The sequence below is a fragment of the Watersipora subatra genome, chromosome 4 (assembly GCF_963576615.1).
Source record: "Watersipora subatra chromosome 4, tzWatSuba1.1, whole genome shotgun sequence".
Classification (NCBI taxonomy): domain Eukaryota; kingdom Metazoa; phylum Bryozoa; class Gymnolaemata; order Cheilostomatida; family Watersiporidae; genus Watersipora; species Watersipora subatra.
Genome location: NC_088711.1, coordinates 57,104,403 through 57,129,878, shown reverse-complemented (window position 1 = coordinate 57,129,878; position 25,476 = coordinate 57,104,403). Strand labels below are relative to the sequence as shown.

Here is a 25,476-nt window from a genome sequence, read left to right as displayed (position 1 = left end):
ACTTTGTGTTTATTTTTCTGGCTGCTGTTTTGAATGCGTCTTATTAAAACCCTGTCACATAGTCGATTGAGATGATTGAAAAGTGTAATCTAGTTTTCTAGCTCTACACAAATCTCTACAAGAGAAGATTGTTCAAGGTACTACTTTTTTCAAATTCAGGGTATTTCCTCATCAGCTGTACAAAATTTGGAACAACTAGTTACATATGAGTGTATGAGTTGCGTAAATACCGTGCAGGTAGTTCAAACACTATTGTTGATTTACTGATGTAGACAAGGATAGCTGACTGATCGTTTGAACTTCTGTTGGCTAGCTTTTGCTCATTCATTCAAACTTTTGAAGTTTGTTCTCATAAATATAAAGTTAAGTATATGGTATAATTTGTGAAAATGGATGCTAAATATAGTGTATTTTGTTCAAATTTCTGACGACCTTTCTAGGTTTGTCATCGCTGCGATTGTGCTATAATGTCATAGTGTTATGCTTTCCATCTACTTGCTCGATATCCAGCTTGTAGCGAACAAAAACACAGTTTTGATACTCACAAACGAGTTGTTTTGCATTAGATACATCTAGCACAAAGTACGTGTACCGATTGAAACATTGCAAACACAACAGCATCTCAAGTGATGCGGTGAGTGGAAGGAATGAGTGTGATTGAATAGGAAGAGTTGTGAGTCTTCACCATAAAATTTGAGCGAGAGGTGCATAAAAATTACGCTTAAAAATGACAGCAGTTTCAAAAAATCTCGACTATACAACACTGTAAATGTATAATAGGAATGTACATGAATCATAGCTTGACATAGATGTCTACTCGCTAAGGAAAGGCGTGCTCGCAATGAGTTCTACGACTCGTACGTCCAATGTCTTCATGAGTTCAACAGCTTCTGGATCAGCTTTGTCAAATTCTAGCTGCAAGCTCTGCCCTGACTCGGGCGAGAGAATGCGCTTTGCCATGTTTATCATGTAGTGCCCTGCAGGAGTTATCATCCTTGAGTGCATCTTCTCCTGCTCATGCTCCATTTCATTGAGCATTTCTGTGGGGGACAACTCTGTATCAGTTTGCTGCAATGCACAAATGTACTAATATACTTGATGTGCACCGGTTTATCAACGGTTAACTTTTAATAAGTCTTAAACTTGAGAACTATTGGTAGATGAAAAGACACCTGAACAGCGTCTGGCTAAAGTCTCATGTAGTTTTGGTTTCAAATTGACAGCTTTTATGGTCCACATTTAACAAACTGCCACTATCTACATTGTAATAAAATTTATGCAAAACGTTTCAAAACAATTACGCATTGAAAATACGTTACAAATCGTATGAAAACTTGTTTTTTTACAGAAATGGTGATAAGTCTGTTTAAAGCAAACACTACTTTCTGTAACTAGTCTACTACTAGGAAACATTACTCTGTGTAACTAGTCTACTACTAGCAAACATACACTGTGTAACTAGTCTACTAATAGCAAACATACACTGTGTAACTAGTCTACTACTAGCAAACACTACTCTGTGAACTAGTCTACTACTAGGAAACATTACTCTGTGTAACTAGTCTACTACTAGCAAACACTACTCTGTGTAACTAGTCTACTACTGGCAAACACTACTCTGTGTAACTAGTCTACTACTAGCAAACTCTACTGTGAATAGTCTACTACTAGCAAACACTACTTTGTGTAACTACTCTATTACTAGCAAGCACTACTCTGTAACTAGTCTACTACTAGCAAACACTACTCTCTGTAACTAGTCTAAAGCTCCCATTTTGGCTAGTTCATATCCTACCCAACTACTAAAATAGGGTTAACAGAATGACCATTTTCCAGTCTACATATTCAACGAAATGCTTCTACAAGAAGTACAATATCACTCCGATACACCTTAAGCTTGTGCAACTGCAGTGTATAACGACACTATTATATGAATATATGAGTAAATTAATTTTTATGCATGTATTAGCTCTTAGTTACTGCATATGACCCTGTGTGACTATATGACTCTGGGTAGGTGTACGACTTGGTATGTGATTTCAAGACTTTGTGTAACTATGAGACGGTCTACTTTTGTATGACTATATGTATATAACTATGTAACTCTATGACTCTGCATAATTACATGTCGCTGATTCGAGGCACAGATTGTTTATCTGGCTTATCCAACAAAATCAGAGATATTTTGTCTTTTGGGGTTTTCAAGGGTGGGGAATCTGATGGCGTTGTCTGTTTTTCTCTATTCACAACAGTTTTCTGTTATCAAAAAGACGCGAGTTGTATCTGGAAGAGCATTGATAATTAAGTCAGTGCACAATGGTTTATCTGGCATTTCAGTCAATGCTCAGGTTCATGACAAGTGAAGACCTGACCTATATGGGTGGACTTAAAATAAGAAAAGCTGCCATGAATGAACCCTCAACTAGTTGTGTGGTTGCAAAACCAAAGAAGAAAAACTAAAATGCAAATGCTAATATTGCTAGATAAAACTTCCCTATACAGTTGAGTAAGGGTATTACAGTGTCTCGCTCCATTATCAAAACTGTGTTTAGAGTAAATGTAATATCCAAAAAAGAATACTATTTTATCCTTATTGTAATAAAATAAATCAAAAGCAAAAAATTTGTATTGATAACCTCACTTTTACCATTGTAACATTGAAACATATTGCCAGTTATACCATTTATGCCACAAATGCTCATTACAGTGAGGAACAAATGGTTTATCTGGCTTTTGTGGGCGTTATATCTGAAAATTGACTGTGTCCAAAAAAATGTCTCGACTGCTGGTGATAATCCTAGATTTGACAAGAACAACACCAAAGTTTCATGAAAATCCTTCGAATAGCTTTGCTAATACGTGCTGGCAAAACTTTGATTGCTTATATCTCATTTTTAAAATTTGTCAAAATAAAACATTTGTGCTTCGGGCCAGCGATGTATTATTATATTATTATACAGTACTACCAGCCATATTATTCAATGTAACTTAGACTTAGTGTGTGACTGTATGAATCTGTATAATTAAGGCTGTATAACTTAGATTCTGCCCGATTAGATAACTGACTATAAAACTGTGTATTTCTACGATCCTGTGCAATTTCTTTGCAATTGTTGCAAATATGATTTGCATCAATTGCAAAGAATGTTTATTAATTCGAAGCAAAACTAAAGAGATAAAAACTAAACATGTACATATACATAGCTTACTGTCCCGCTTTCAGCATTGTTGAATGAAAGAGTGTATTAAGTGTAGCAATTAGGATAATAGAGTGGCACATAACTTTCAGTGATCTATTTATATACATGTACTGTATATATATTTCTCAGTCTGTGTATCTGTCATTCCAACTATAGTGCACACTGATTATTTTATCGTTGCGGCCACGCGTTACAACGCCCCTGTTAAAGGTTTACTTGCAACAAAATTCACATTATAGTTATTTGGTATCAAAAGATTCACCATGTCCTACTCTGCTGTGGTATAGGTGCCAAATATGTGGAAATGTGATTACAAGCTCTTCAAAGCTCAAAATGAACAGTTAATCGCAGCCATCACGAGACCGCCGTAGTTTAGAATCTCTTTCCGATCTACGGCGTTTTCGTGATTTTTACGATTAACTGCTCGTTTTGGAGCTTTTAAGAACATGTAATCACATTTCCACATGTTTTGCACCTACAACACAGCAGAGTGAGACATGGTGAATCTTTTGGTACCAAATAACTGTAATGTGAAACTTGTAAGTCAATCTTTAAGTAATATTTTTCATGAGGTTCGATTACTATATTTAGGGTCAAGGCTAATTTTTCTCGCGGAGACAATTATATTGTCTAGTAGGAATAGCCTCGACATTATATCTCCATTCGGTCAGACAAAGACAGTCCGATGTCTCATTTTTACATTTGTATCAGTATCGAATGGTACCAGCATCAAGGGTTTGATTAGCCTGTCTTGACAAGCTGTTGTTTTTGCGTAGTTGTCCCACCGTCGAGCGGCGAGCAACAACAGCTTGTCACAAGACGTACTGCACCTGATGCATCAGCTGCACTTATAGGGAGTTGTTCTCTTCCGTCTACGCGGCTTGGCTGCGATATTATTCAGGTCGCTCCATTGGTAATCATAACGGATTTCACGCAAAAATTTATGTAGAAAAATTAAAATAAGAACGTTTAACTGGCGACCCCTTTCTCCAGTAAACTTTATTAGAATTTGAGAACTTAGGCAGCAACAGCTACTAAACATGTCGTTATTTGTGCGCTCAGTCAGTTTTATTTCTATTTTTGTATCAGTCAGTTTTATTTGTTCTTATGGATTTTATTTTGAGTTTATTTTATTCTTAAGTTCTACTAAAGTTTATCACAGAAACTGGTCTTTGGTTAAACGTTGTAATCTTGTTTTTTTCTACAGAAATTTTTGCGTGAAATCCGTTATGATTACCAATGGAGCGACCGACATAACATCGCGGCCCAGCCGCGTAGACGGAAGAGAACAACTCCTTATAAGTGCAGCTGATGCATCAGGTGCAGTACGTCTTGTGACAAGCTGTTGTTGCTCGCCGCGGGGACAACTACGCAATAACAACAGCTTGTCAAGACAGGCTAGGGTTTGATAGATGGGTTCTGCTGTAACAGTATTCTTTCTTTATACAAACACTTCAATGCAATGAACTGTTATTAATAATTCAACATATTCAGAATCTTTATTTTGTTTTCTCAGTTCGTATATTTGTGTCATTACCAAATAATCTATTATTGTAATCGTAGCAAAACCGCCTTAATTTAGCTATTACTTGCTAATTATTTCACATTTACATCTGAACCCTTTTATAGTCGTTTTATTATTTTCTTAATTTATTTGACCTGCACGAAACATTTCCCTAGTGATATGAAGCTTTGATGTTACAGTTGTTAGACAAAGTTTAAAAACCTTTAGTTGCTTTTATTTTCTCTCTTAATTGATTTCAATTACACGAAACACTTTTCTCATGATATGTAGTTTGAAAGTTAGAACGGCAAATGTTGTTATATAATAAACACAAACCAATTTTCTGTGCGAAGACATTTATTACCCGGGCAACGCCGGGTAGCACAGCTAGTATACAGTAAATATTTATAGTCCTACCTCTCAGCATCCTTGGGCATGCCTTTGCTTAGGTGGAATAATAAAACCAATGAAATAAAGCTGCTGAAAATCCATGAAGTACAATGGTAGAGCACATTTCATAACTATATTGTACAAGTTAACAAATGATATTGTAAATTGAGTGCAAGTACGTAGTACTTACCAGAGTAGAAAGACGTATTATGCCTTTAACTACATCAGCAATGAATGCAGACATGACAACACCTCCCTGAAATACAAACATATATTTAACTGCCCATAAATGTGCTACGACAGTATATCATGCCAAAGATCTGGATTATACAGATGTGCTACTTACAACAGATTGAAGCTTGTCTTCTTCCTTCTTACTTTTTTCTTTCTTGTCTACTTCTTGTTTCTGTTCACTGATCACATTTTGGCTGTACTTTTTGCAAGCATTCTGATGGTTGTTATTCATTGACAACATATTGGTAGAGAGATTGTTAGTCGTATATGCATCTTCTTTGGAGAGCACAGTTTCACAGATATCTTCAGGGCTACGAGATGCACTATGCTGCTTATAGTGCCACGGTAACTCCATATCTGAATTAGATATCTTCTTTGATTCTTGGTTATCTGGAAGATTTCTTACCTCATCCAATGTACCATCATTTAAGAATGGAATAAAAGATTCGGAAGTTTTTCGTTCAGCCAAGGTTAGTGAATCAAGATCTCCATGGTCAAATGTTTCTTCCTTGGCGGAGGCTCCAGAATATGACTGCCTAAGCGATTCAATAGCATTCCTAATACCATCATTTGCCGGATCAGCAGAAACTGTAGATGAAGCAGACATATTATAGGCACATGTCTCAGAATCATCCATCAAAGATAAGCCAGGAACAGCCCCCGTTTTTATAAGTGTTTTCATACTTTCTGCTGTATTAGGAATGTTGTTGGAATGCTGATGGGCAGCATCTGATTTCAAGGCAGGTTGACTTGAAGTGACCATATTATTCTGGTATTCTGGAGACTCTCGCTTACTTATGGTGACATTGGGGTCTTTTGCAGGCCCTGGAGAAAGACGATCTAGTCTCATGCGTAACGCAGCCTTTAGATCTTCCGGTTTATATAGAGAGTTGTAACAGTTTTCAAAATTGGGAGCTTGCATAAAAAACCCAGAATACGATTTTAGAAAAAGTACTTGAGCATCATAAACGATATCTGTACTTAGCTCAGACTGGCTGTAATATCTGCTGTGATAAAACTTCCACGCATTCTCCACAGTGCGCGAAACAACATCGGCGGAGACAGGTGAAAGTGATCGCACATTGAGCTTTTCAAAATCAGGATTAATACAATATATGCTAGAGTTCCCAAGGGGAAAGGGAGGGGGAGAGATGTAGCGAAATTGGCGATGCACATCCACTCTCTTAGACGCTAGAGGCGATGACTTCGAAGGAGACCTGCTTCTTTTCCCACGTCTTTGACCACGCGGAGAGCAAGTAGAAAGTGAACGGCTACTACTGCATTGCCTGCGTCTTGAAATAGTAGAACTAGAGCAAGTGCTCTCAGTTGAAGAACTGTCAGAACTGCTAGCAAATGACTTTGACCTACGACTGCGTATCTTACTACTGCGTGATGATCTGGATGAGTGTTGGGTCCGATCAGATGAGCTGCTACTCGTTTCCGACCTCGATCTTCTACTCCGTCTCCTTTTGCTGTTGCCTGGTGATTTATAACTATAATGATGACCCGCTTTAACCCTTGTTCTAGCCTTTTTGTGTGAAGCTCGCTCTTGGCTGCTGTCTCGACTGTCCCCTGATTTAGAGATTGACCTATAACGATGCCTTTTAGAACTTTCTTTTGACCGCTGATGCTTAGATTTAGAAATTCTTTCAGAGCTGCTCGACCTCGACCGGCTCCTGTAGCTGCGCTTTCTACTTCGAGAGTTAGACCTGCGACTTGAAGAGTCACGCCTGCTATAGGACTTTCGATTCTGCTGAAAGGAATTTTTATAGTTTCTGTGTCTGAACGATGTACTAGAGTCATATTTGTAACTACGATAGGGTTGACCATATACAGATCGATGTGAGGTCTGCGAATACCTGGCAGAAGATGAACTAGTAGTCCTTCGATCAGAATCGCTTGGCGACAGTGTTTTTTCCCTTGGACTGCATTTGCTAGACTTTTTAGCAGCCTCATCAGACTCTGCAGTGTTTGCCACATCCTTTCTTTTCTTTTCTGAAAGTGGCTTCCTTTCTTTCGTTTTTTGACTTTTTTTCTCACAATGTGTAGAGCTTGTAAGTGCAGATGATAGAAGACTTGATTTTTTTGCATCTTCCACATGTGTATTTTTTGCGTTGTCCACAGACTGGGCTATAATCTTGCTTTCAACATTTGAAGATGTTATCTTGCCTGCTGACGACTGACTTACCAGTTGACTTGTGGCTTTGACAGTGGATGGTGCCAGAGTGTTATTGCTGTCATTGTAAACCATGGCTGACTTGACACTTTGGAAAATACCCTGCATATACAAAAGAAATGCATGAATCTACTCCAAGAAAGCCCAAGTAAAAAAATGGCCGGAAAATCTCAGACTGTTGCATCTACTACCATATGTAATATGTTCCTGAACTTTATATAATCTATATATATACAGTGGTGATACAAATTATGGAACCACCTTTGAGTTTGAGTAACTAATGCGCTATAATGGCTCTCATATTAGTTATATTCAGTCCAGATATGAAAAGTTATATATCATTAGAAAGGGAATTTTATCAGCTGTCGCATTGTTTAGTTTTTTTCTGCATCCAAACATAATTCCATCGCTAGTGCAGTTAAAAGTGCAACTAGTCAGGGTGTCTCATAACAAGTCACTTTTTTCAAAAACAGTAGTCTGGTGAATGATGTCTAGAATTTCCAAATTCTTTGATCTGCTCAGTTTAACAATCATCTAAGACAACAATTGCATTGAGTGAGATGTTGTTCATTATGCAACGTAACCCAAGTAGTATTGAAAAGTCCTTCTGCTCTCAGTAAAAGTCATTCTAATAACTTCATCATCATGCCTCAACATCTCACGAAAGAAAAGCGTGCTGTAATAATTCACCTTCATTAGCAAGGGAAATCGCAGAGGAAAATTGCAAGGGATGTAGGTTGCTCTAAGAAAGGTGTATTTACAACAATCTGCAGATGGAAGGAAACTGGTCAAGTTGAAGAAAGGGCTGGTAGGGGAAAGAAAAAGCTAGCAACAGATCGAGTGACCAGACGCCTAGTGAGGCATTCTTTGGTTGATAGACATCTAACCAGTCCTCTGCTAGCCAGTGAGTTAAAAGAATCAACAGGTACAGAGTTAGCACCATCAACTGTTTGCAAATCATTGAGAGATCATGGCTTACGAGGCTGTAAAGCTCGTAGAAAACCTTTGTTATCATCTCAGCAAAAAAGGCTCGTCTACAATGGGCAAAAGATCATGTGAATTGGTCACCAGAAGACTGGAGAGCAGTATTATTCAGCGATGAGGGCACATTTACTGTGCAAAATCACTCTGGCAACAATTATGTAAGAAGGAAACCTGGTGAAAAGTTTAAACCAGAATGTATTTTACCTACGATAAAGCTTGTCTTTAAGTTAATTCACAATAAAAGCCATTTCAAAGAAAAGAAATATGTTATTTTATGACTTTTGGTCAGACACTATTTAATAGAAATGACAACTGTACAGTAACTCTCTGACAGCTTTCAGTAAACCTCTAATAATATTTTTATAGAAAATACGATGTGGTTTTAATTAAAGTTTATCAAAAAGCCAACATTGTGACGATTCAAATGATATATAACTTTTTATAGTTATGTAAAATTTTGATTGTAGAAAAAACAAACACAACTCAGAATTCATTGCTATGTAACGAGAATTAGAGGCGGTTCCATAATTTGTATCACTACTGTAAATCTCAATGTTTGTCCGCTTGTTTGTTCAGCTATAGCAATAAAGTTCTAAGAATGAGATACCCGCTGCAAACTGGATTTGAACTCGCAACCTCCGGTTCTGTAGACATCCATTTATCCAATACACTACACTGTCCAACTGGCTATACCATGAAATAAATTTGGCACATACATGTACTTGGAATACATGCCAATCTTTCATGGCTTCATGTTAAACACTGCAGCTAGCGTTGAGTAAAACCATACCAGAAGAAAAATGCATGCCTATAACTGAAGAAAAATGCGTAAACTCATATAGCTAACAAGGCTTGCAATCACTATTATAGATCTGTAGTAGGCACTGCAGCTGGTACAGTATGAATTACACAGAAATAGCACAGTACACAGAAATAAACACCTTCATTTAAAAGTTAGAATGATAGATGTTGTATATGTTGATTAAAAATAAATCTTCTGGAGAAAAGCTTTTTTTATTACCCGTGCAACGCCGGGCATTCACCTAGTATATATATATTAACCTGGACGCTGTTCAGACTCAATCTTCTCGGAGCTGTAGCTTTTATTTGTCCAGAAACCGCATCTGATGAACCCGTCTGGTCAGTTTTGCTTGATTTAGACACTGAAAAGGCCACTAAGATGTTTATAATCGCTTGCGTGGACATTTGCTTGCAAACAGTAATAAAAACCTATGTACACACTCATTAGGTATAGTCAGATGCTTTGTAGAGCTATGATTTAAAAAATTTGATGCCTATCTAACCAATGGGCAGGTTGAAATGTTAACCACATGTTTAGAAAGATTTAGTAAAGAAATGACAACAGGGTAGTAATCACGATTGTAAAAGTACCGCTATGCAGTATGATAACAGTATATCAGTGCTTATTTACATATCACTTTCTTTTCTAAGTTCCTAATATCAACTATTTAAAATGTCAACTATACCAACAAGCCACCGATAGTGCTATGAGGAATAACAGTTGCGAATGATACGATGATAAACTAGCCTCTACTAAAACAAGACCTATCAATTGCAAACCTTAGGTCTATCAGGAGGTATGTGAATACCCTAGGACACTTATATTTCACTAGTATTTAGTTTCGTGAGTAGCATACAGAGTAAAATTTCGATGCAATTTAATTTCGCAGCTCTGATGAGTGCGAAAATATAGTGATGTGAAAATAAATGCAGTGGAACAAACATAATTAGATTCTTCAGGTTCGGTTCACCGGTAAGAAAATTTTTTTCCATCTGGGACTAGTTTGTAATTGTGAACCGCAGGTAGAATTGTGTGGACGAGATCGATAATGCAATTTGATCGCTTGCTGCCATTTGTTTCTTGGACTATCAATGAAAAATGCTATTTAATTCCGCGTTTTCGCTTGTTCGTTATGATAGTTTAGTTTCGCTCATGAAATTTTCGCGAGAGGATGACTCTGCGAAAACGCGAAAGTTAGATGAGGCGAATACCAAAGTGTCCTAGGGTATGAACATTTGCGCAATGTAGGTTGACAAGGCTAAACTTTTAACTGACATAACAACTTGACTACCAGCTGACAACTTGCTGCAGCTGGTAGTCATGCTGTCGGTGCCTAAACGAAAGGATACGCTCCTCTAAAAGTACCACATCTCTATATTATGCGCTTCAATATAAATACCAATTATCTATAATATGTACATTATTAAAATTTTACCAAATCTCTATAATATATATGTTATAGTGCACGTATTCACCAAAGCTCTATAATATGTACATTATTAGATTTACCAAATCTCTATTATATATACATCATTATTTTTATCAAGTCCCTGCAACATGCACATTGTTAAAATTTACCAAAGCGCTGTAATTTACCAAGTGCTAGTAAATATAATTTTACACATTACCACAGGATAAGTTTAAAGAGGCACAAAAGATAAGCTTGAATGGAACGGGAGTTGGCAAAGATTATCATCCTAAAACAAGAAAACTGGTAGAACAGACTAAGGGTTGATGGATTGACAGCTGATTAAATTATTCCGATTATTCATGATTAAACCCTAACTATAAGCACCAGCTAACCCATCTGCCAGGATCATTACACCGAATAATCAGCCTCTGCAATGCTTTCTTTATGGTGATTTTAACATAGCCAGGTCTCATTGACATGTGAGCAGATTGTAAACTATAATAACGTTTAAAGGAGACAAACATGACAGCCTTATTCGTTGCAGGCATCTGCAAGTAACAAAGTCAGCCAATCATATCACTCGAGAACCAGAATGATGGAACAAGTGACTGCGTCTTTAAATCAGTGCTTTGTATAAATGGTCTAATGATTTGAGTGTAACCTCTTTATTGCCTATGACAGGAAACAGTAGTTTCCATGAACAAACTTTTGTGGTTAAGTGATATTATGAAAGGTGGCTAAATATAGGGTGTTGTGCAGCCAAGTAGAGAGACAAGTAGGGACAGTATTCTAAAATTGTGGCCACACTATATCTGATATAAAGCCTTCCTAAGCGAGTTTGTCAATGTCGCCAAAACTACATTAAAAAAAACAAAGTCTTTCTGGCTACTTCCTGTCTCACGGTTGTGTAATTCCACTGGTTGTGGCGTAATGACTCACAACCGAATCATTTGTGAGAAAATAGAGTATTTAATCACTACCAATACATGGTACAATCAAATACAAGCTTCAGTTGCGCCTGTATTTAAATCACTACCAATACATGGTACAATCAAATACAAGCTTCAGTTGCGCCTGTATTTAAATCACTACCAATACATGGTACAATCAAATACAAGCTTCAGTTGCGCTATTAGTGGTATTAGTGATATTACAGTTAGTGATATTAGTTTTGGCCTTCAGATTCTCAAATTCATTCTTATAACATCATCATCGTTTACAGAAATGGCAATCGGGAGCCATCAATTCCATGAAATTTCAGCTAAAGATATACTTTTGATGAGACTAACCTTGCGAAGCAATAGATGACTTGGAGGTCTCACTAATGCTGCGAGAGCTGGCTAAGCTGACAGCAGGATGCGAAAGCGGCTTTTGAGATAAAAGCTCGTGGTTAATAATACAATCCTTGGCACACATATAAATACAGCCACGAACAGATCTGTCGTATAGTTGCTTTATAACCTACAAGAACCAGTCAGTTTATACTCAATGCACCACAAGACATTCTAGCCTTGGTCCGTCTTGCTGACTGATAGAGGTCAAGCCTCGGGTTGCCAAAGCTCATTTGAGGTACAAAAATGTCTTGTCTAAACATCCAAGAGTGGTATATGGTTGGCATGATTCACAATATGTGCCAACATCTCATATCATCATTCAATCAACGTGCTCTATGGCTGTCTGCCATCCCAAATGGAGAATCTGTTTTTATGTTTTGCAAATCTTATAACTCTTTGCATCAAGAATCAACATATATGAATTCTTATATCGAATCCACCTCAAGTATTATAAAAATCGAGATACTTATAGGAGCTGGCTAGGACTAGTTGAAAGGTTATTCAGTCCTTAACTAACAAAAGTGATGTGAAAATCTTGCCTGCAGCACACCCGAGCATATTGAGAGAACGCCAGATAGTCATCTTCTCATAAGAATCTATATATTCATTAAAATAAGAGCTTTCAATAGATGCACACAAAGTGTATGAAACAGATATCTGCTGTTGATTTATGCAGATTACGCCAATAATCAAAGCAAATAGCTTTTGCAAAAACAGTTCCTCTTTAGTCACTCCAAAAACACGTCTTTGTTTATGCAGAGTTTTGCAATATTAAAGACTACTAAACGTACCTGCACATTTCTAGTATGTTCCGTAGAAGAGATGTGGGTTTGGAAAGAACCAGGGTCAAAATGGTCTGCTGGCCTTCTTATTGGACATATCTGTAATATGATAAGGTTACGGTAACAGCAAGAGTAATATCTGTTAGACGTGTTTGGTCTATTTAAATTCTACCAAGTGTCAAGTATAGTTGAGTATCTTTCGCTAACAAGACAATTGCTAGAGAAATACTCCATAAAAAATCTATTCTTGTGACAGATATTAACCTAACTCAATGATGTACAACGACTTAACTGACCTGTTTCCATGATGTAAAAATTACTTGGATTATACAATTTCCTGCCGGTACTAACCATGTAGCTAGATACCTACAAGCTAGTCATACTACTCCAAAGTATTAGTGAAAGCTGTAACAATCTTCAAACAGCTATTAAGTAATAGCTGAAAAGATGCAAATGTAAATTAGTTGATATTCACTGGGTTTCCACGCTTGAAATGTATGCGGAGTTGAACTCTGCAGACAAATTCGCACGTTGCCGTTTCAACGATTCAGAGTTGAACTTTATCGATCTTTCCAAAACTAGCAATGTACTCTTAAAAACAGAACTTGTTAAAGTAGACTCGCTTTCGAATCAGTCATTTTTCAATTCACGCTTTGTAAGTTTGTTGCACTAACTCAGCCAGGATACCACATCAGAATTTTCTTTATTAATAATATTAATATTTCTCTATATTACAAAACAGCAACATAATTTACCACTTGCTATACAGTCATTACTTCAAAGGTCGCATGAACAACAATCGCTTTTAGTAAAAAAAATTTTCTACGCTAGAAGAGTTAAGTCTAGGAGGAGGTCGGCACCAGTGCAGCAGGAATCTGTACAATCGGTAGTTTCAGTTATTTAATGAATTCGGAAGTAAAATAAATAAACAGGAAGTTAGTTATCTCATCATCTCATCGTATGAGCAACCATCGTTGGCAATAGTAGTTATAATATACCCGCCTGGTAGTGTGATGAAATGCGCGGAATTTTTTTACCTCCATCGGGAGAGCTTAACTGGGTATTATTGACTCGAATAGATTCGCAGTGAGTGTGTTCGCAGTTTCTGCGAGGTCGGACAGTAGTCTCACTGTAAATACCTTCACACAAAATTTGCGAAGCAAAATGGCATCAAATACATTCGGACTGTTCCATTTTTATGATTCGGAGTGGAAGAAACACTGCATCTATTCAAAGCATGGAAATCTAGTAATTGTGTCTCTAGTAATTGTGTGCAGCAGTAAAATCAAGCATGACTCTCAATGTAGCGGAGCTCCAGCTCAGGAAAAGAAAATGAATAAATAAATGAATAAATGAAGCTAAGACTTACCCCACAAAAATGCTTCTTTGTCTTTGTGTAATACCCCGTAAACTTCACCTACAAGGTACATGTACAGTAATTCTAACCTGCTAGTCAGAGAAAACTAACAACATTAACAGGATTGACTAGCGGAGTCGGTGGTGACTAGAAATGAGCTTCTACAGCAAATAAATCATCAGTTCCCTAAATAGTGTCTGATACGACTAATGACAATAACACACCCTACTGCCTAGCTGATCGCAATGTGCACGAAGTCAATTTTATAGGCTGCAGATTAAATGTTAGCCATAGCAGCGTCAGTCATGCTTTAGCTAGTATCGCATGGGCAACTAACAAGCATCAATCAATCAAAATGAAGCGCTGAGAGTTGATAAAGTAAACATCAAATGAAAAAGCTGGTTATGAGAAAATATCAATACCAGCTAAGAAACTAATTGGTCTCATTTCGCTCACCGGAACTTAGGCTACAAAACAACCTTTTCCCATCAAATGATTTCAGACAGCGAGCATTTCAGAGATGTAACAATCATTTCAGAGATGTAACAACAAAGATGTATATATCAAACAGAAGTATTCAACTTTTACTAAATGTGTTTACATTTTTGTTTTAATGTTATCAACTTATTTTGACTTATTTTGACGCACAAATGCTGGTTTCAAACAAACATCTGTGAGAAAATATAGAGAGCCATAAGATATAAGCCCATATAGTATTTTCAAAATAATGTCAGAACAAAATCAAATTTGCTGACAGAAAATCTTATATGCAGACAATAGAACAACTATAATAGATGCAGCTGTAAGATAAAACTTCATAGATAGCTACAATAGTAATTTTGAAGGACAGATCTGTTAAGTTTAAATTAAAGCTTGTTATGTACTATTACAAATAGGAATTGTGTTTTGGTGCATGGTCAAATGTTTTTATTGCATCAAAATGGTATGCTTTGTTATGACAAAACCTTTTGTAAAATTTCTGATGAAGATAGTATTTCATTCTTCCTAAATCGTTATGGATTTTTTTAGTGTGACGTGCTTGGAAATGTACAAACTAAACAAAATTTTAAACAGATAAAATAATTTAACAAAAACATTAAACGAGCTAAAAAAATTTTCGGTGTTCAAAAACGCTGATAAATGTTGGCCGTTCAAAGCATGATTTGTTCAAACTTGGAAACGATTTTATCATTACAAATAGTGTAGATAATTTTGATACGTTCCAAAGTTAGAGAAAAAACATTTAAAGTGTATTTTCACATTATTTTAAACCATGAACTGTATATTTTGAAAGCAGATAATATAAATACACCAACATTTTAATAAATTTTCTATTAAAAGAGTAGGCTAGTCTGTATTGCCATGTCTGTAGTCGCGTCTGTAGTCGCGTCTGTAGTCGCGTCTGTAGTCGCGTCTGTAGTCGCGTCTGTAGTCGCGTCTGTAGTCGCGTCTGCAGTCGCGTCTGCAGTCATGTATATTGTAATTCACATCACAGCCTCGTTTCCTAAAGTTTTTCAGCAAGATAAAAGAGTGTAGAAGTAGTTTGTGCAATATATTTCACTAGAAATATTTCATTAACAATTGTTTAAAAAAGAACCCATTAAAACACATTCTTACCTATACTAATTGTAACATCAAAAACATTAACATATTAATGACGAGCCAACACTTGAATGCTGATGACAACGAAAGAGAATGAGAGTGCTAGTCAGTAGCCAAGTCTAGCGATTTGGTATTTGCTAGACTTTAAATAACTGTTCAACTGTTCACAATTAGGAAGGCTTAGATCTTTACTGATGAGTGTGTGGTACTTCATTTCACAATTTTACTGACACTAACGCCACACCAACGTCATCGTGAGGTCTAAAATTACATAGCAAAAATCACACTAATGTAAAATCACACACGTAAAACTTTCCAAATAACATGCAAAACAAGCAAAAATGTAAACAAGTGTATGTATTTAAATGATAATAAAATGTAAAGAGACATACGCACTACTAACCTTTGCCTCCTTTACTATTAAATCTTGACTCTCAAAATGACCATAAAATGGATCGCCCTATAAGCTAAAATATTTAATCGAATACACTTTTAATAGACAGCAAAATGCTTGCAGCCTAACTGAATAGTCAAAACTGATTGAGCACTCTGAGCGCATGGTTCAAGGCGGCAGGAGCTTAAAATGTGTCAGTACACCAGATTGTCACTTCCCATTGGTCAACAAAACCTGCCCCAAGAGCCCAATCGTATCCAAACACACACCCATGATGTGACAATAACCAGAGAAGCACTAAGCCAATCAGGCAGACCATGAACAGATCTGCAGCGAACAGTAGCATAATGCATGCAGCTCGTTACATAATTTCCTTGCACCATACCAGATACAAATGCAACTAGTGCAAATGCCTGTAAATCGCAAACATTTACACAAGCAATCGGCTTTTCTCAAAAGTGTTTTGAGTTTCAAATTTTTGTTTAACATTCGAAGTAAAAAACCTTAAATATTTAGTTTGAGATCCGAGACATTCAAAAACCGACATTGAACCATACAAGGAACCACTGTCCTCTAATGCTTGCTACCTCACAGCTCAAACAGCCAAAGGAGCACGAAAAATATCAGCTATGTCAGTCATGCTTTAGCTGCTATCACACTACCAACTACCTTGCACGAGACACGCATCAATGAATTAGATACAGGGTTTGGCTGCTGATGAAGTAAATAAGGACTCACTTTGTCAAAAGGAATTTATCACGGCAGTCAGTTGCAGCATCGTGATAGCAGCTCAAATTCCTAGCACTGACACCAGTTTAATTAAAGAGGTAGACAATACTGCAATTCATACAGCCAGAAAAAGTCAAGACAACTTACGAAACGAAGTCAACGACAGATGAAGTGAATTAACGACACGGAAAAGCCTACAGACCTAGATTTGAGAATAGAAGCTGTGTTTCCACTAAAGAAGAATAAGCAAGTCACAGTGGTCTACGTGATGCCGTCCCTGATGAGCGGCGCAAATACCAACAGAGGTAGGATCCCTCGGGAGTAAAGCTATTGTTATAGTAATATAATATGTAATAATGTGTAATATAATAACATATATTTAATTCATTGCCTGCTTGAGCGAATGCAGAATGCATCAACAAAAACAAGCAGGTTGGCTGCCAAGGCAAATAATGACAAGCCAGCAAATGGACTAACAGAGTAGTACGTCACGAGCTTACTGAAGAGTGAATTTGGACTGTGGGATTTTATACAGAAATAAGCAGTTCCAATTATACCCTCCGTCCAGTTGTAATCACTTGAGTAGATTCTTGTTGAACTTCCACACCTAACTACATGTATGTAGCTGTACAAGTCATGTAAGAACTTCGGTACTATGGAGGCATGTTAAGAGAGGTTAGGTACTATGGAGGCATGTTAAGAGAGGTTAGGTACTATGGAGGCATGGTAAGAGAGGTTAGGTACTATGGAGGCATGTTAAGAGAGGTTAGGTACTATGGAGGCATGTTAAGAGAGGATAGGTACTATGGAGGTATGGTAAGAGAGGTTAGGTACTATGGAGGCATGTTAAGAGAGGTTAGGTACTATGGAGGTATGGTAAGAGAGGTTAGGTACTATGGAGGCATGTTAAGAGAGGTTAGGTACTATGGAGGCATGTTCAGAGAGGTTAGGTACTATGGAGGCATGTTAAGAGAGGTTAGGTACTATGGAGGCATGTTAAGAGAGGTTAGGTACTATGGAGGCATGTTAAGAGAGGTTAGGTACTATGGAGGCATGTTCAGAGAGGTTAGGTACTATGGAGGCATGTTAAGAGAGGTTAGGTACTATGGAGGCATGTTAAGAGAGGTTAGGTACTATGGAGGCATGGTAAGAGAGGTTAGGTACTATGGAGGCATGGTAAGAGAGGTTAGGTACTATGGAGGCATGGTAAGAGAGGTTAGGTACTATGGAGGCATGTTAAGAGAGGTTAGGTACTATGGAGGCATGGTAAGAGAGGTTAGGTACTATGGAGGCATGTTAAGAGAGGTTAGGTGCTATGGAGGCATGTTAAGAGAGGTTAGGTACTATGGAGGCATGGTAAGAGAGGTTAGGTACTATGGAGGCATGGTAAGAGAGGTTAGGTACTATGGAGGCATGTTAAGAGAGGTTAGGTACTATGGAGGCATGGTAAGAGAGGTTAGGTACTATGGAGGCATGTTAAGAGAGGTTAGGTACTATGGAGGCATGTTAAGAGAGGATAGGTACTATGGAGGTATGGTAAGAGAGGTTAGGTACTATGGAGGCATGTTAAAAGAGGTTAGGTACTATGGAGGTATGGTAAGAGAGGTTAGGTACTATGGAGGCATGTTAAGAGAGGTTAGGTACTATGGAGGCATGTTCAGAGAGGTTAGGTACTATGGAGGCATGTTAAGAGAGGTTAGGTACTATGGAGGCATGTTAAGAGAGGTTAGGTACTATGGAGGTATGGTAAGAGAGGTTAGGTACTATGGAGGCATGTTAAGAGAGGTTAGGTACTATGGAGGCATGTTCAGAGAGGTTAGGTACTATGGAGGCATGTTAAGAGAGGTTAGGTACTATGGAGGTATGGTAAGAGAGGTTAGGTACTATGGAGGCATGTTAAGAGAGGTTAGGTACTATGGAGGCATGTTCAGAGAGGTTAGGTACTATGGAGGTATGGTAAGAGAGGTTAGGTACTATGGAGGCATGTTAAGAGAGGTTAGGTACTATGGAGGCATGTTCAGAGAGGTTAGGTACTATGGAGGCATGTTAAGAGAGGTTAGGTACTATGGAGGTATGGTAAGAGAGGTTAGGTACTATGGAGGCATGTTCAGAGAAGTTAGGTACTATGGAGGTATGGTAAGAGAGGTTAGGTACTATGGAGGCATGTTCAGAGAGGTTAGGTACTATGGAGGTATGGTAAGAAAGGTTAGGTACTATGGAGGCATGGTAAGAGAGGTTAGGTACTATGGAGACATGGTAAGAGAGGTTAGGTACTATAGAGGCATGTTAAGAGAGGTTAGGTACTATGGAGGTATGTGAAGAGAGGTTAGGTACTATGGAGGCATGGTAAGAGAGGTTAGGTACTATGGAGGCATGGTAAGAGAGGTTAGGTACTATGGAGGCATGTTAAGAGAGGTTAGGTACTATGGAGGCATGTTCAGAGAGGTTAGGTACTATGGAGGTATGGTAAGAGAGGTTAGGTACTATGGAGGCATGTTAAGAGAGGTTAGGTACTATGGAGGCATGTTCAGAGAGGTTAGGTACTATGGAGGTATGGTAAGAGAGGTTAGGTACTATGGAGGCATGTTAAGAGAGGTTAGGTACTATGGAGGCATGTTCAGAGAGGTTAGGTACTATGGAGGCATGTTAAGAGAGGTTAGGTACTATGGAGGTATGGTAAGAGAGGTTAGGTACTATGGAGGCATGTTCAGAGAAGTTAGGTACTATGGAGGTATGGTAAGAGAGGTTAGGTACTATGGAGGCATGTTCAGAGAGGTTAGGTACTATGGAGGTATGGTAAGAAAGGTTAGGTACTATGGAGGCATGGTAAGAGAGGTTAGGTACTATGGAGACATGGTAAGAGAGGTTAGGTACTATAGAGGCATGTTAAGAGAGGTTAGGTACTATGGAGGTATGTGAAGAGAGGTTAGGTACTATGGAGGCATGGTAAGAGAGGTTAGGTACTATGGAGGCATGGTAAGAGAGGTTAGGTACTATGGAGGCATGTGAAGAGAGGTTAGGTACTATGGAGGCAAGTTAAGAGAGGTTAGGTACTATGGAGGCATGTTAAGAGAGGTTAGGTACTATGGAGGCAGGTTCAGAAAGGTTAGATACAATGGAGGCAGGTTCAGAAAGGTTAGGTACTATGGAGGCAGGTTCAGAGAGGTTAGGTACTATGGAGGCATGTTAAGAGAGGTTAGGTACTATGGAGGCATGTTCAGAGAGGTTAGGTACTATGGAGGTATGTGAAGAGAGGTTAGGTACTATGGAGGCATGGTAAGAGAGGTTAGGTACTATGGAGGCATGGTAAGAGAGGTTAGGTACTATGGAGGCATGTGAAGAGAGGTTAGGTACTATGGAGGCAAGTTAAGAGAGGTTAGGTACTATGGAGGCATGTTAAGAGAGGTTAGGTACTATGGAGGCAGGTTCAGAAAGGTTAGATACAATGGAGGCAGGTTCAGAAAGGTTAGGTACTATGGAGGCAGGTTCAGAGAGGTTAGGTACTATGGAGGCAGGTTCAGAAAGGTTAGATACAATGGAGGCAGGTTCAGAAAGGTTAGGTACTATGGAGGCAGGTTCAGAAAGGTTAGGTACTATAGAGGCAGGTTCAGAGAGATTAGGTGCTATGGAGGCCGGTTCGATGAAGTTAGGCACTAGGAAGGTACAGTAGCTTGAGAGAAACAAGTTCCACTAACTGTACATAAAAGAGCTCCTGGCTAAATTACCTAATTTCCATGATATGGATTGAGTTGCTAGCACACGCTTAACCAAATTAAGTTACTGAAGTGCCATTTCATATGTATGCCTTCTCTCAAGTTAAAATCAATAACCAGCCTTTTATTATTGTAGCTGCTCAACTTCATTTGTGACAGCGTTCATCAGTAGTCAGAGTAAAAAGGATGCTAGAGGCAGCTGTTCTGAATAGTGGCCAATAGTGGCCAATATCAAAATGGAGGTCAACATTCACAGCTTTACATATATGAAACAAACCATAATGCAACTTTCCACAGAGTCCTTTGAGTCCTTAATGTTTCTCATACCAAAAAAAGTAAACATGTATTTTAAGTATGTTATCAAAGCCCACAAACATGCTATAAAAACAAGCCCAAGTATAACATACAGGAAGTGCAATAACAGATGACGATATTGAAAGATTTTCGTCTGGTTTATTTTCAAAAACAATATCGCAGTTCCCAATGCATAGTATATACAGTATATAAATTATATACACTATATACAGTATATACATATATCAAAATACACGCTTCTTTGCAATAGCAAATAACAAGCTTGGAGTTGGGAGTTGAAAGATGTGCCAGCCAAAATTGCTGGGTACTCAAAAAATTCTATCAAATATTGTTTCACAATTGCTTTCATAGTTATTCTTTCAAACATTTCCTGTCCGTATGTATTTCTCCAAAAAGTAAGTCATAGTTAGGTACATATGTTACTAGGCTGAAGGAGATAAAATATTAGTCTCCTAGGCCGGCAAACCTCAAACCTGCCACGCTAATTAGCTAGCAGAGTATAAAGCCTGCCAACCTTCTGGGCTTGTAGACATCAGACCTGCCAAACTCCCAGACTAGCAAAGTACAAGACACAATACAAACAATACTACTGCTAAGTTATATACAATATTCCCTTGACCAAACACGAGCGAAGCGAGTGTTTGAGAGCTTTATGATGAATGCATATGTGCACACAACTCCTGAAAAGTATCCGCGAATGGCCAAACGCAAACCCTTGTACCGAAATCTCATCAACAAATTTAACTATTTTTCTATGGAGTCGTTTAAGTATAATAACCACAGGTGTCCTTCAGTGGGATATTGCCGAAGCCGGGCTGTAGTCTACACACACAAAAAAACAACATAGGTCTACGTAGTTATGAGCAAAAACAAAAGTATCCATCTAAATATCCCACCAATCCGATGAGCAGCACACACACAGACCAATCGCCAGCACCACCCATCATGTCAAAATATTCCAAGTTTCAAGTCATGCCCTGTACAACTCACCTTATGGTTTCTCAAAAATTGTCTCCAAACCCCTATTAATTTGAGACTGTCTGATTACTGTTTTCTAAATGGTCGCTGCTAGCCTAGCCTGGCGTCCTGCTTCTACACCTCAGTAACTATCGGGGCATCGTTGAGTGCTCCCGAACGTTTCCCCGATAGTTAGCAAGGCGTTGAAGCAGGACGCTAGGCTAGACTAGCAGCGACCATTTAGAAAACAGTAATCGGACAGTCTCAAATTAATATGGACTTGGAGACAAGTTTTGAGAAACCATAAGGTGAGTTGTACAAGGCATGACTTGAAACTTGGAATATTTTGACATGACGGGTGGTGCTGTCGATTGGTTTAGTTTTTGTGTGTGCTGCTCATCGGATTGGTGAGATATTTGGATGGATACTTTTGTTTTTGCTCATAACTACGTGCACCTTTGTTGTTTTTTTTGTGTTCAGACTACGGCCCGGCCTCGGCAATATCCCACTAAAGGACACCTGTGATAATAACGATACAAAACACGTATTGACCTATTTAAATATGTTACCAAGTCTTTGAAAATTTTCGACAATATCCTAAAACTTACCTATCTGATCGAATTATGCATAACTCATAGATATATAAACCTAGATTGGCCAATAATAGCTATTCCCATTGGTTGCCTTGTCAGACTTAAATAGCATGGCGTTACGTCATTGTATTGTACCTAACACTTGACTGCACTGTTGTTTACAATGGAGCTAATGAGGAGAAGGTGACAAAATCACATTTATTTTCACATAAAAACTTTCTTGGACACATAATCCAGTGAACCAAAGCGATTCTGTGATAATATCTGATAACCACCATAGATTAAAACTATAAAAGTTATGAAATGTTGCACACAAATCATAAGCCATCAGGGCTTTATTTGCCACCCCCTCTCCTATCCCCCCTTCTCTCTTTTCGCCTTCCCTCTTCTCCCAAGAAGAGAAAGAGAAGAAAGGATCTTTGGGTGGGTGGGCAAATAGCCCACCCACCCAAAGAGCCAGACCCTAGCTAGGTAAAAGACTAATATCATGCTGAACTAAACATGACTAAATATGATGAGCCTGTGAAGTTTTGATCTGATCAGGGAAGTGGAATCAGTGGCTTTCTTAGCTAGAGCTGGAATGAGACCAAGGAATGCAGGGTCGGGCCAGACTCAGGGTCAGCAATGAAGGCGAAGATCGAGGTGGATCGGGTCAGCATGCGCAATTTTTTTATTCATTTAAGGTTAAGAGGTAGTTCTATTACAGCCTAATGTTGTGACATCAATAACCTAAGATAAAAGAACCCATTATCACACCAATCATTATATTTGTGGTTTGGTTTATTCAGGCTTTTTCCCTATTGGCCAATCTAGGTTTATATATCTATGGCATAACTAGACAGATTAATTTAGCCTAAAATCGCCATTAAAACCTGACAAGCCTTTTTTAATCAAAATTAAGACCGGCCAACGAAACGCCGATAAAGCCATGCGACAGAGAGTAGAACCATTAAGTCGTGCACATTTCACGAGATAAACATGCACATTTCACCAGTCTATGGCATTGTCCAATTGCCGAAGGTTTCTGTAATTAACGCAGAAGTACTGAAAAGTAATCATTTCTTTTTTGCCGATTTTAAAGATAACTGACACTTGGACACTTGCGAGTACTTTGGTATTCCAACTGATGTCCAAAGCAGTAAAAGTAAAGGAAATGACGATGATATTTTCTAACGATTCTTATAAGGTTATTACAACATTTAATTATAAGAATAATTATTCGAATTTACAAGATTGAAGTATATAGTGACCTATGGTGTGCAATATGTTACTGTCACTAATTTTCTAAAGAATCTGTTGATGATACTATGGCTGTGCCCAATATCGCGGTACTGCCAAGCCGTTTTTAATATCTGCAAAATTAAGTTATAGGCCTACATTTTCTTATAGATATACAGCTATTTCTATGACAACCAACTAAAATCTGTTTAGAATTTTAAATTCAGCATAATCTTTTGCATATAAATACAGAAATCTAGATAAATTTGACAACTTCTCGGTGTTGGTTGCTATGACATTTTGCAATGTAAACCAAATAGTGCATTGGTTTTCGTTTCTCAAACTTTAACACCAGTTTTCTCATAACTATGTTTTCGCACTAATGGTAAACATGCATTCAGTTTATTGACCATAAAATCTGCTGTAATTAAGCTGGAATCAAAGTTTTTTTGCAAACTGAGAATTTTCTCCTTCTGCCAGTGTAGATAACTCTAAATCTCACACTCCCAACTTAACCATGGTTTCTTTTCTATTTCTTCACTTTGGTTACAGATCGCTGTCAAAACCATTCTACATTCAACCCAACCAACTTTCAAACTGTGTATATTATACAGCAGCTTGCCATTTTACTTCTAATATTGCATTTCTCCTATTGCAGGGAAGAGATATAAACATATAGTCTTTTCCTTTCATTATTGCTGTTTGTTGTACATAACACCCAGTACATTACAGCTACCATTGCAGCTACCATTGCAGCTACCATTGCAGTTATTCTATTGCACAGCAGTGCCATTTGACTTCTAATATTGAATTTCTCAACCAGCAGTACCCTTTGTTTTTTCCAATATCACTTTGATCGTGGGCTGTATGACAGGGGAATTTCTAGTTATTTTGATTGTGACTGGCCTCACTGTCATGATAACCGTGATGTCATTTTGACACTGTTAAGACAACTCTCAGCCACTACCAGTGTGTTGAGGTTTGCTGCTTCAATGTTAAACTGTAACTGGCCAGTTCTACACAACAGGCAATAGAGATTTTAGATTATGTCGATTTCTAACTGCATGGAGAACAATTAAAGTACAATTAAACTAGACAAAGCAGTTAATGACTGAACTGACTGAATCTCACGACCAAACAGAGCGAAGCGATTGGTTGGGAGATTTATGATAAATCCACATGTGCACACAACTCCCGAAAATTATTCATCAACAATGAGATTGTTAATGACTGAACTAATAATCAGTAGAATGAGAACATATCTACTGATTAAAAAGTTGTCAAGACTACCACAAAGGTATTTTATATGTAGTGATAAAGTTATTAAGAAATAATAAATCCGATGATCATATAAGTTAGTTATGGCTGTAGCGGAAGGGCAAGGCTGCAGGAAAAACTAAAACCGATGTCGAATACCAATACAAAAGCAAAACAATACTTACAAACTCCAAGAATAAGTTTTTAGGTCCAAAAGTTTCGAGCTTCGTGTACAAGTTCTGCAAAACAAATAAAAGAATAATTTAGTATAGTATTTAGAGGTTTATCTGCCGCAATCACCTTTAACCTGTGGAATTATTTATTTCCTGAAGAGCAGACTCCCCCCACACTCGCTACTTACAGAGTAGCTTCTGTTTGATACAAAATATGCTTGCCATCCCAATATCCACATCCCTGTTAGAATGACCTTCATACCTGTTAGTATGACCCGCAGCCTTGTAAATTTGATAATATTTTAGATTGGTGAAGGCAAGCCTAAAGAAGGTATGGACTAGCGCCCCCAT

The 25,476-nt window shown here is 37.9% G+C and overlaps 1 protein-coding gene across 1 annotated transcript; it reads right to left on the bottom strand.

Moving 5' to 3' along the window:
- Positions 1-511: 511 nt before the first annotated feature.
- LOC137394385 (serine-rich adhesin for platelets-like) lies at positions 512-25,476 on the bottom strand. The gene is made up of 9 exons (XM_068081099.1): positions 25,348-25,476; positions 25,138-25,191; positions 14,187-14,234; positions 12,827-12,916; positions 11,991-12,162; positions 9,551-9,651; positions 5,441-7,606; positions 5,285-5,350; positions 512-1,068 (listed from the first exon to the last, which is right to left on the bottom strand). The coding sequence occupies exons 1-9, from the start codon at positions 25,474-25,476 to the stop codon at positions 814-816; spliced, it is 3,081 nt and encodes a 1,026-aa protein (XP_067937200.1). The 3' UTR covers positions 512-813.